This window comes from Nannospalax galili, unplaced genomic scaffold (genome assembly GCF_000622305.1).
Source record: "Nannospalax galili isolate Female #2095 unplaced genomic scaffold, S.galili_v1.0 scaffold1534, whole genome shotgun sequence".
Classification (NCBI taxonomy): domain Eukaryota; kingdom Metazoa; phylum Chordata; class Mammalia; order Rodentia; family Spalacidae; genus Nannospalax; species Nannospalax galili.
Genome location: NW_008333781.1, coordinates 662,278 through 674,840, shown reverse-complemented (window position 1 = coordinate 674,840; position 12,563 = coordinate 662,278). Strand labels below are relative to the sequence as shown.

At 42.1% G+C, this 12,563-nt stretch overlaps 1 protein-coding gene across 3 annotated transcripts in view; it reads left to right on the top strand.

Moving 5' to 3' along the window:
* Positions 1-271: 271 nt before the first annotated feature.
* Positions 272-12,563, top strand: part of Shroom4 (shroom family member 4) — a 314,107-nt gene continuing 301,815 nt past the window's right edge. Inside the window, exons 1-2 of one of the 3 annotated variants that reach the window (XM_029561279.1) lie at positions 1,210-1,343; positions 11,597-11,719. Coding sequence is in view for 1 of the 3 variants with exons in the window: in XM_029561277.1 (XP_029417137.1) it covers positions 448-564 (117 nt within the window). In the remaining 2 variants the exon portion in view is untranslated. Of the gene's footprint in view, positions 565-1,209; positions 1,344-11,596; positions 11,720-12,563 lie in introns of those variants that run through there. The other 2 variants (XM_029561277.1, XM_029561278.1) reach the window with 2 other exon arrangements.

Here is a 12,563-nt window from a genome sequence, read left to right as displayed (position 1 = left end):
GCTTGAATGAAACAATGTAACAATTGATGTGAGGCCTCGCCTTACTCCCACTCCTCAGCGATCCTATAGGCGAGGTCCTAGTGACTGCTCCTCCTCATTGCTCCATTTTCTTGTCCATTACGCGCTATCCCTCCGCCTCTTTTCTTTTTTTCTTTTCTTTTCTTCTTTTGTTTTCTCTTTTCTTTTCTTTTCCTTTTCTTTTCTTTTCTTTTTTCTCCCCCTTCTCCCCCGCCGTCCCACCCCCCTCCCCCTTCTCCAGCTCCGTGTCATTTCCTCCTTGAGGTCGTTCGCGGCCCGAGCTTCTCCAGCAAGAGAGTAGGCGGAGCGGGGCTGTGCGGAGTGAGTGGCTAGGCGCTGGAGGGCGATGGTGGCTAAGCTGCTGGGGGCGGAGGCTCTGTAGCCCCCGCGGAAAAGGAGCCCGGCGGCGCCTGCCGAGCGGAGGAGAGGATGGAGAGTCGGCCCGGGTCCTTCCAGTACGTCCCGGTGCAACTGCAGGGGGGGGCGCCCTGGGGCTTCACCCTGAAGGGGGGCTTGGAGCACTGCGAGCCGCTTACTGTGTCGAAGGTAAGGAGTGGTGGCTGGGTTCCCGCAGCGTCCGACTTTGAATGGGCCAAGCGGGAGTGCCAGCTGCACGGCTGTGGGCCTTAGCCCCACTTCGCTTCTTGGCCAGCCCCAGCTGGAGGGGCTGGAGTAGCGCGGAGGGGTCCTGCCGCAGGCTGCTGCTGAGTGGCTGGAGAGTGGGACTAGAGCCAGCCGGCTGGGACCAGAGCCTTGAGCGCACACACTCCTGAAGCACTAGGGTAGTCAGGCTCCCCCCACGGCGGGGAGGCCACTCACCTCAATGTGGGCTTCAGGAAATGGCGGCTGCTGGGGGTTCTCCTTGGAGGCCCCTGCGCCCGGCGGGACAGCGAGGCGCTTTAGGGCACAGGCGCTAGGCTAGGTAGCTAGCTCTGCATTGGTCAGTCGGGCGAGCGTCCGGCCTGGGCAGGTTGCTGGGCTGGGGTCTGGTTCGGGAATGGGGATGAGGCATTGGTGGCTTTCGCCAGCCTCTCTTCTCACAGCTGGACGCCCACAAGTCCATTCAGTGGTGGGGCGTTGTTGCTGCGGGTTCCACTCGGCCTTTCCTTCCCTCCTGAGCTCTACTCTGTGCCGGCGAGACTTCCTCAAGCTGAGAAGTGTGGAGGGAACTTTTGTGCCCTGAAGCGCAGCTGTGCTGAACGCGACCACCAGGGTTAGTTTGCTTTAGGAGCCTGTGATAAGCTGGAGTCAACTTGCTGTGGAGGCCGATGAAGAATTCTGAGTTCCAGAACCTCCAAATCCAGGAGTCTAGTGTGGGGATGAAGGTGCGGAGAGGGGCCACCTGGGGCTGTTACTGGGAAGAGTGACTTGTAAGATGATTCACCTTTAGATACCAGATTGCCAGGTGAAGGAACTTCATGAACTTCATAGCTTTTTGTTGTTTTTGTTTCTTTTACACTCTCAGATTTCACCTTTCCCACCCACTCAAACTGCAGTTGAGATTGGAGATGTGAATTCCTGAATGAAATAGAAAGATGTAGCCTCTTAGGGAACAAATGAGGCCATAGTTTATTTTCTGTGTTTTTCACATCGCAGCAGGGCTCTAGAAATTACCCCTACCCCAGATACACACCCATAAAAACCTGTGTTGCTTTCTCCTTGCATTGGAATGGCTGGCTAACTTGTGTGGGTGTCCTTCAGGCATTGATGCAACCGTATAGTGTTGCCCGGGTTCACCAATCAGCTCAGGCTGTCAGAGGTCTATTGAGGCAACCCCAAAGCCAGGTGATCTTCATCCAATATATCTCACCAGACTGAGATAGATGCCTTTGTAATCCACCCTCTCCGCCCCCCCCCCAGGCACTCTCTCTCCTGCGTTCTCTGGAATAAACCACATTTTTTAAAAACAAAAACACTTAAACAACCCGCTTGGAGAGGGGAATCCTAGCCTTGAGGAATTTCTTCTCAGCAAACTCCTCCTCTTCCCTTCACTTTCCACCAAGGTCACAATAGGATACGCAGCCTTCCAAACCCTCGCAGTTCCTCCCTTTCTTTAACTCTTCTGGCAGTCCACAGAATTTCCAGTTTGCCTAGACAACCTCTTACAGAGGTCATTTTCCAGCTCTGTTTAGGGCTGACCCAACCTGCCAGCCACTTCTAAGAGAGCTTGTTGTGGTCCAGGATTATTTTTGTGAGCCCATAGGAGCACGGCAGGGGGTGTTACTAAGTATGGGGCAGCCAGCAATTTGTGGTCTAGCTGGGGGATTATTTGAGGATAAATGAAGGTTTTCTTGGCTGTGTTGTTAAGGAAGTGCCTCATGTGTGGAGAGGCAGGGTGCCTTTTAATGATTCCCTTTCTGTTCAATGTACACTTGGCCCCTATTAAAAGAAGGCTCATTATTACATGCATTTGGATAGTTTGGGGGTAAAATCAGTTATTCATTCTTCCCAAATAGCTTTACTCCTTAGAGTAAAAGCCAGGTATGACTGGGTTAGCCTGAACATTACATAAAGGGAGGATATTTTCAGTGAAATGTTTGCCTGTGTTGTTTTTTTTTCTTGGCAAGATGCTATTTGGCATATTTTATTAATCCCCCTTTTCATTTTTCTACCTTAGTTTGTTTCTTTTTAGGCTTCAGAACAATACAGCTTTGTCCCCCCAAATAGCTTTCTTAGTCTGCATCCACTGGTGGGGATGGTCTAGAAATAGAATTGAATTTGTGAATGGGAAACTTGGATTCTAATCCTTGCTTTGTCATGCTCCAGTTCTGGAATCTTGTGTCTATCACTTATCTTTCCTGGGCCTGGGCATCCCTAGGTCCCAAATGAAGTTGAAGTTGGCAGTCTTTAAATGATACTATGACAGTTTTGTAGTGGAACTTTTATGTTAGCCCTGAAACTCTTCACTAGAACTGTTATATAGGGAGTAAGGAAGAGAACTATTACATTTGCATGCAGTGTTACTGTGCACAATGTTTTTCATATCCCTTATTTCATAAACCTTTTACAGCAACACTGTGAGACAGTCAGGGAACATTGCAGAGAAGCTGATGGAAAAACTGAGGTTAGGATGCATTCAGTGATTTGCTTATATCTGTCATGTAGTGAATCAGTGGTGTAGTCCAAGTCCATTTTCTTTTCTATGACTTAGAAAATATCTTTATTCTTTTAGTAATACTGCAGATTGTGAGGGAGCATGGAACAATAACTTTCACTCTCAATCTCCTATCCCAGTAATGTTTCCCATGCCATCTTCCATGTCAACTGGGTTGAACTAATGAAGTCAGTGCTGAGGGAGTGGAGAAGACTGTTTTGGTAACTCTAAATCACTTACATCAGTCAGAGACAGAAGAGCCAAGAGCCATGATGCAAAATAGCAGCAAATCTCCTTTGGTTTGGGGAAATAAAAAGTACTTTGGGTTTGGGATGATGTATTTGCATGTGCTTGTAGACAGAAATAGAAAAGGTAGAAAAGATAGAGACACCAGGGATGTAGAGAAATTTAACAAAAGGTGGCCAGTGGGAGAAGAAGGCATAGAGTGTAAAGCTTATCTCTGATTTAATGGAAAACCTTTGGGCTAGGAGATGATCAAGTTGGGGAAATCATCAGTTGCTACTTAGCTGTTATGGTTTCAGTGAATATGGAGAATTTTGCTGCCTGATTTATGGAGACTTTTATAACCATTTACTTACATGAAATGGCAAAGAGACAAAATGTTAAAACCATTCTACTGATTATCACAAGTTTTAGGGGATAGTTTAATTTATCGCTAGTGCCACCATGACATATGGAAAAATAAGAAAGTAGCATGGACACAAGGAAGTTGGTCTTATAACCTTAACTTTATTAATTTATTTGACTAGTGTCATTAGACAGGGTGCAAGTATTGTCTGAATGAAGTGGGGGTTCCTGTCTAATCAGATGTCACTATTTTATTTATAGTGTAGACAGTCGTCCATGAAGTTGCCTCCCTTCATTGGAAAATGATTCTCTTAGTGGATGGGTGAACTTTGCAAGGTTCTGGCACCAATGATTCTGCACCATATTGGACTTCTTAAAGGCCTAGGAGACTCAGGTGCTATCCTTCTATAAGGGGTCAGAGAGAAGGAACAGAGGGAGAAAGTGGAACTGCAGTCTGAGGTTCCTATATTTGTTTCAAGTTCTTGGAAACATGCTCTGAATTTAAATGATAGTAGAGAAAAGGAAGGGTGATACCAGTGTGGGGATGCTGGAAAAGGAGGAGGGAAGCTAGGATGAAAAGTACAGAAGGTCATTCTCCCTCTTCATTTTTGCACTTTTACTGGCCCATTTTTGGTAGATGCAAGGCAAGTGGGAGCTAGTTACTGCCCTCTAACAAAGTAGAATGGGGTAGGAGAGTAGTCTGGAGGAGAAAGTCCACATAATGCACACTGAATTTCCCATGTCATTTTATCCTCCATGTAGCCAAGGCTCTATAGAGTGACAGTTGGCATACCTGCCCCATCTTTATTATCACAAATAATGTGAGAATGAATTTGGCAAACCCTAACACTATTTTCTATCCTTAACCTAGGACAATGCCAGAACATGCTCTTTAAGCTGTTTGTAAGCCCCTCTGCCATCCTCATTCTGACCTTATTTCCAGAAGCACAGAAGGAGAAAGTTGAGACTTAAAAAGGATCAAAATGATCAGATTAAAGTTTTCTTTCAGCTGGAGATAAATTTGGCTGTGATTTTGAGTTCTCGTTGTATGCAGAGGTTATATGAACAATGATAGAACCTTTCAAATCTTTTAGTTGTATTACAGATCAGACCTAGCCCTAGTCCCAGCCCAAGGCCTAGCAGTCCCAAAATTATTTTCATAGGGCATGCTTTATAAGAGCTAAATTCAGCTTGATGATTAATATGAACCACCCCCCACACATCTTTTACTCTAGAATTAGCAAAGATACCTACTGCCTTAGTTTCATGACTGTAGCCTTCCTCCAGAAATAGCAGGAGATCTGGAGGCATGGAATAGGAATCTATTCAGGGAGACAGAAAAGAGGAAGTAAAACAAAAAAGGTGCATGGTGTGTCCTGTAAAACTTGGCTACCTCTTTGCATACCTAGGACTTTATTCCCTGTTGGTCTACCATATATAATACACCTAGTACTCTGTCAGTAACCATGTGTTTGCTCTTTGAAGGGAAAATGGCCTTGTTTGTTACAGGGTTTTTCCCATCCAAAACTTCAAAGAAAATAATTCAACTCTAGTTGGAAGACACTTAAGCACTGTGCCTAAAACAGTTAAAATGGTTTCCTCCTACCCCCCCCTCCCCCAACTTGATCATCCTAATCCCCTGTCCATGAATTTCTTTAAGGAGAAAAAGAGACAAACTCAGAGATTGCTAGTTATGGGGTGATTATCTGGAGAGAACATCATTATGTTTATAGTTAGGCTTTTTCAGAACCAGGGGAAAATATGCTGACCCATCTCTGAGAAGTTAATAAAGAACAGCAGAGATTACAGGAAGGTATGCTCTTAGTGTCTGCTGCCCCCAAGCGCCAAAGGGCATGCTTAACTCAGGGATGCTGCATTACTGCTGCTCTTGGTGGGGGCCTTAGAATCACAGAATCTTAAAGTGGGAAGAGCCTTTGGAAGTCACTTAGTGTAACAACATTCACAAGCCTACTATGTAGTGTCTCTGAATATGTTCTCCAGTGGTCTTGGGGACATCTCATACCTATCTAAGCCTGTCCATTTCACCTTTGGCCCTTGTGGGCTGTGGACAGTTTTCCTTTATGTTGAACTGCAGTCATTTCCCTCTGTCATTTATCCATCGGGCTTTGAAATCTGGGACCACAGAAAACAAGAGTGCTGCTTCTATCTTAAAAGGAAAATAGGAAGGAAGGAAGGAAGACAAAGAAGCCCTTGAGAGAATGAAAAACATTATGTCTTCCCTTTCAGTTCTTTCTTATGAGATCTGGAATTCAACCTTTCCTCCTGGTTATTCCTCCCATGCTGAATTAATTCCAGCTTGTCCATGTTTCTCTATTTTATTTCTGGTGATGAGGATCAGACTTAGAGCCTTGCCCATGCTAGACAAGTCATCTACCACTGAACTACATCCCTGCCTCCTGTGGTTCTCTTAAGTTATGGAGCCCACAACAAAATATAGATAGAATATAGAATGTAATAATAGAATATGGAATATAATTGAAGAGAGATATCAAAGGTGGGTGAGATTTTTTGTGCTGGAGATTGAATCCAGGGCCTTGCACATGGTAAGCATGTGTTCTACCATTGAGCTACATGTATAGACAATTCTTTTAAAAAGACAGAGCTGAAGATGACTAGCTCTACCTTTTAGTGAAATTAACTGTGCTACTGGTAAACCATACTTGTCCAAAGTCTACATAGGCATGAAGGAAAGTCATATAATAAATTGTATGTGTGTCCACGTTCATATGTGCATGTGTGGATGTCAAAGGCTGATGTCTGATGCTATCTTCTATTACTCTCCACTGTGTTTTTTGGAACAGGGTCTCTCACTGAACCCAGAGTTTTTCTGTTGGCTAGACTAGCTGGTCACCAAACCCGTGGGATTTGCCTATCCCCACCCCCACCATAGTGCTAAGGTTGTAGGTACACCACCACACCTGGCTTTTATGTGGTAAGGATCTGAACTAAGCTCCTCATGCTTACACAATAAGCACCTTACCCACTGAGACATCTTCCCAGCCATATACAATAAAATTGAGTGGCACTCTTCATTTACTATTTATATGGAATTTTCCCTGCTAAGCCCAAAGCAGCCTTAGAAAAGGCACTCTAGGGAAGATGAGGGAGAAAGCATAAGACTTGACTTCAAGGAGCAGATATATTTAAACAAAGAGATTATTAGGTTACTAAACTACTGAAGAGGAAGGAGTATTTAATACATGATGTCAAAATCAGAATTCTAATTTTTAAAATGTCTCTGAACTTGGTTTTCCCCTTCTGGGAAAAGTAATTGTCTCCAAGGTTGAAAATGCCAACCTTATGTGCATACAAGCAGTCTCCAACCTACATAGCTTCTATGTAGAAGTTTGGTGACAGAAGTCTCTGTCTCATGTTTCATTGGGTATATTGATACTGGAACTGATTTCGGTGATCCCTGCAATTCTAGGGTCTTCTGTTTGGATTTGGAATAGCCACAAAAGTCACTCCTGCTAGAGGTCTCACACCCACAGACTTGTCTATCCATTTCTCCACATTCAAAAGTTATCACCTAATCTGGGAAAATACCTTTCTTTACTATTAAATCCTCATTCAGGGAATGGATTAGAGTAGGAGTTAATTATCGTCGTTGTCATCATCATCATCATCATCATCATCATCATCTTTGATCTTTTTGAGAAAAGGTCTCCCTGTAGCCTTAACTGGCCTGGAACTCTCTAGGTAGTCTAGACTGGCCTTGATCTCACAGAGGTCCACTTGCCTCTGTCTCCCAAATGCTGGGATTAATGGCATGAGCCACCACACCTGACAATCCTCATTATTATTGAAGCAACATGGGTGTAAGGTAAAAGAGAGTTGAAGTCTAGAAAACATATCCCCAGTGACACTTGACAATTGATTATGGTTAGGCTCATTCAGAATAATTCTAGAGAGGTCTATTTAATCAATAGTGCATAACCAATGAAATTATTCAACATAACAGTCCCATATGATATGTGTCTATAAAAATGGTATTCAGAGCTCCAAGTTGCTTTCTTACAAAAGGTACTCTTGGAAAACAATCCATCTAGATAGTTCTATTGCACCGATCTGAGTAACTTTCAGATTTCACCATCAGTTCCCAAGGTATTCATACCCTTAATGCGGGGTCCAGATGTTACATTTTCTTGGAAACGGAACTCCAGGTTTACTTGAGAGTTATCTTGCAATCAGCAAGTGATCCATATTATTTGTGTTGGTAATGAGATCATTTTAACCTAGCATCTTTGGAGTCAAATATTGTGCTTCCTGGTGCTCTCTGAAATACCCATTTCTGACAGATTTCAATTGTCATTGATAAATAAGTTGAAACACAATTTATTTTAGTTAAAGACTGTCCAAGGACTATAATGAAGTAAAATTTGTCTCTATATGTCCCATAGCCACCTTCAGATTAAAGGACAAATGGAAAGGTTGTCATATGTGTTACTGTTGCACGGGATGATCTGTTTCTTCCTCATAGCACACTGGCATGTTTATTTGGGCACAGCCATCCTGCCAGGGCACTGAAGTGGCAAAGAACAAGAAGATTTGAGCTCTCAAAGTAAGCTCTAATCGCTCTCCTTTCACTTAACCTCCACATCCGCCTCTTTCAATGAGAGTCGATGACTGTGTTCTGTCACAGAATAAGCATGTCCTCAGAGCAAAAGGCCCATTTTCCATGCATCTAATCTGTATTTTCTTTCATGTCCAGTCTTTGGTTCCCAGCCCCCACCTACCAGCACCGATTGCTTTAAGGCCTACATTTTGGACTCTCTCATTCAAGTGCCACTGCCTCTTTGTTCATTCATTGACTACCCTGCCCTCTGTCCAAATTGATTTTTTTTTCTTTTAGTCACAGTGAGCCCTTCTAGTTTGCTGTACCAGCTTTGTCCCTCTTGACTGGAACATGCTTATGGTGGGAAATGAGAGAAACTCACTGAGGCTGATAAGTTTGAGAACATTCGCCAAATTGTCATAGAATCAGAGGGAAGTTTTCTCACACCACATAGTTCTCTGTTTTGATTAAGGACAGGACTTTTGTGACTTCACATTCCTTATAGCATGATGCTTATCAGTTTTCTTAGTAATCTAGCCATGTTGCTATACCTCTTTGTGTCTGTTTCTTCTAAGTCCCTCCATAGGGCAAGCTTCTTCTCTATGGAAGGCTTGCTAAGGGCTAGTGAGTCCTTGCTTGCCGTGACTATGGAAGCATGAAGGCTGACTGACAGCAGGCAGTTCTTACAGTACATTCCTTTTTCTCCACACTACTGCTTCCTGTCTTTGCAGAAGTGGCTGTTTCCTGGTGTGTTCTCAGAGATGGCATGGTCTGTTAACTTTCACTCAAGTCTTTTAATGTTACATCTCTGAGGAATGTGGGAGGTGGGACTCATTTGACAGGATCAAGGTTAAGCCCAGTGATGAACAGACCCTTTGTGGTATCTTCTAACCCTCACTCTAAAGCCACTCAACAGATTTCTAGTTGTTTTGGTCTTTCCCCAAAAGCCCCTGGCAGGAAAATTTTGAATGGTTCTCCTATATTGTCTTTCATGGTCTATCAGAAACTGAATTTTCCTTTGAGAAAAGAGGGTTGGAGGTGAGATGAGGTACAGCTAGAAGTAAAGCTGGTTTGACTAGTTATTCAGGAAAGGGGTTAGACACTCATAGCTACAGCCCCATCTTTGCTTATGATAATATGAGAAGCTAAAGCCTTTTCTTTGTTGGGACAACTTGCTGTTTTCCATTTCTTTTTCTTTGTATTTATGTAAGTGTCAGACTTGACTCATGTTCTTTGGAGGAGTTGACTGAGATTTGGGGGCTTTCTTAAATTGGTAATCAAGAAAAATCAAGACCACTGAAAAGCAGATCAGGCACGTATCTGGATGCTTCCAGATATTCGTGGAGTGTAAGCCCTATAGTTTGAGTTTGAGTTCAGCAATCTGTTGAATACAGAGTCTAGACATGGAGGCATCGGAAAGGTAGAGAACCTGTTCTATGGTCTGTTTCTAGATGTTTATGTATATTCTCCTTTAATTTTTATAGTACTCTTTGATGTGAATATTGATGTCCCAATTGTGCCTTTGAAGGGACTGAGGCTCAAAAGCTGACAGCCTCTAAATTATATAATAAGAGGGGTAGCTGGCATTGAAACTTAATTTGGGAGGCAAGTTGTAAGTCAGTAGTAGAGGACTTGTGCTGCGTGTGTGAAGCCCTGGGTTCAATCCACAGTGCAACCAAAATATGTTTTCATTTTTATCATTTTTTATGCATTGCTGTGGATAGCACTTAGGGCTTTGCACACTCTAGATAAGAGCTCTACTGTCGAGCTAGATCTCTGGCATTCAAGCTTGTATCTGTCTGACTCTAAAGCCCAGGTTCTTTTTACAATATCATGTTTACACAAGTTAAAGAAAAAGAAAAAATAGAACTAGAAAGGAGAAACAAGAGGAGTGAAAGAAATGAAATTTGATGAAGAAATGGATAATGTTGCTCCTAAGGGGTCAGGGTCAAAGGAAAGTTTATGTTTTAAATCTCAAATCAGGGTAAGGGATTGTGCTAGGAGCAAAGGACCTGAAGTATTTTGTGGGGTGTTTTGATTGCAGTGCTGAGGATGGAACCTAGGGTATGTGTTCTTCCACTGAACTATGCCCCTGGTGTGGGTTTTCCAAAAGTGCTTCACTGCCTAGCTACAGCAACATCTGCAGCTCTCAGAAAATCTAAAGTTTAGTCTTAGCCTGTGCCTCTCATTTAAGTACCTCGAGCAAGTTATTTCCTTCTTCATGTCTAAGTTTTCTTATTTGTAGGTGAAAATTATAGAACTTGCACTATTGTTCCAATAGAAAAGAATTATTACCCCTTATTATTTATGTCATATAAGTAGTAGGAGTATATGTGATCGAAGAAGAAAATAGAACATTTCCCATGTGTCCCTTTTTAAACTGAAATTCTATGCAGAGATTTTTGGACTTAAGAAAATAAAAGGTTTGTGCTTACCAAATCATTCAGACTTGTTGTGAAATGGTCAGACAGCTTTAGTGTGATGTCTGAAGCTGCCAGAAGTGGAAAGGCCAAACATGATTTCTGGCTAATGTCCAAAATAGCCAGTGCTTCAGAAGACTATGTTAAACCTTGTTTGGCTGTCCTAACAACCCTCAGTTAAGAAGACTTCAATCAACAAATCTATCAACCAGTCAACACAGATTTGTCCAGCACTTTGCAAAGTGCCTATCCTTAAACTATAGAATTCAAGAGTTGGCCACCATAGAAGACCTGATTTTTGGATTCTCAAAGAGATGACAAGTTTATTGAAGAGTGGTGTTTATTGTAAATCCAGAGAATAGAAAGCTTTAAGTTCTGAAACCACGGGATAATACCAAACAGCAATATTTTTTTTTTTATGGATTGGTGTAGTTTGGAGTTTTGTGGATAAAGGAATAATTGAAACTGGACCTGGGGATACATGGGACTTGGGTAGTCTTGGGAGGAAGAAGAGATTTCATTCCAGTTGGACAAGCAATGCACATCCTAAATACATAGGCAGGAGTCATAGATTAATTCGTTCATCCACAGTTAGCTAATGTCACAAGGGCAGAGAATGTCTACTTCATTTATTACTTATTAGTTAATTCATTAACTTTTTATTGTATGCCCATTCTAAGAGTTGAGCTCTTCTTTCTGTGGCCTATGAAACCAGCACAGAGCTTCATGGATGTTACTTTTGTTTTCTAACATATACTCGTATAATGCATACCCCAAGTCAGACATTAGTTTTCTAACACAATACCTGTCAACTTGTCAACTTGTTTTAAATGTGGAAATTGAGGCACTAGAGAGATTGGATAACTTGCCTAATGTCATAATGTCATATTGCTCATGCAGATGGATAAAAGAGTCAATGGAGAGCTGCTTGGTTGAGGCTGAATAATGGGATATGAAAGTGAACAGATTAGAGCCAGGTATGCTGGAGAACCAAGAAAACTGAGCCGTGGATGCAGGTTGGAAGTAGATATCCCTTTTTGTTTGGAGAATTAACAAATTTAAACCAAGTACCTAGTATAATACTCGTCACATAACTACTTGCATGAGGAAAGACCTAAACCGAACAATAAAAGGACAGTTTGAAGGATTCAGTTATCTTGGCAGTGTGCTGACTTGTTATAGTTGTCAAGTTACCAAAGATTAGTCATAATGTGCACTACTGAAGAAATGAAGGAGAAGTAGTAGGAATCAGAGGTGAAGCTCCTATTTATGATGTAGAAGACTGAGTGATGATGAGGATTGGGAAGGTAAACCAGTTTGTAGCTAAGGGATTTTCTGATACTGTTTGTAGAACAATTAAGTTAGGTAGCCCAGTAGACAGGTGGGTACTAGGAGAAAAGAGTTTGTTTACATTTGTTTATCAGTTAAAACAACATGTCATTATGTTAGGAACACAGTGGTTAATACACACAATTTACTTATCTATTGATTGTTGTGTAAATTAGTTAACTGTCAAGAAAATCTTGTACCCTGAAGATGTGGAAAACAGGTCTGTTTTGTGATTTAACGAGCTTTCAGATCCAGCTTAACTTCTCCAATCTGCAGGATACCTAGTCATCTGAGTTCTTTTTTGTATAAATAGAACTTTCAAGTGATGAGAAAGTGGAAAAAATTAAACAACCACAAAAAAGAAGTTGTCAGAATGCCAAACCTTGGACATGATAAAATGGTTTGAGGCTGCTGAACCTGATCAATTGACTTGCCTACATGTTTAAAATTTTTTGATTTGTTTTCTGAATTTTTTATTTGTTTTTTGATTTTTATATGTAAAACAAAATATGGTGACTTGATGAGGCAAACCTCCAAT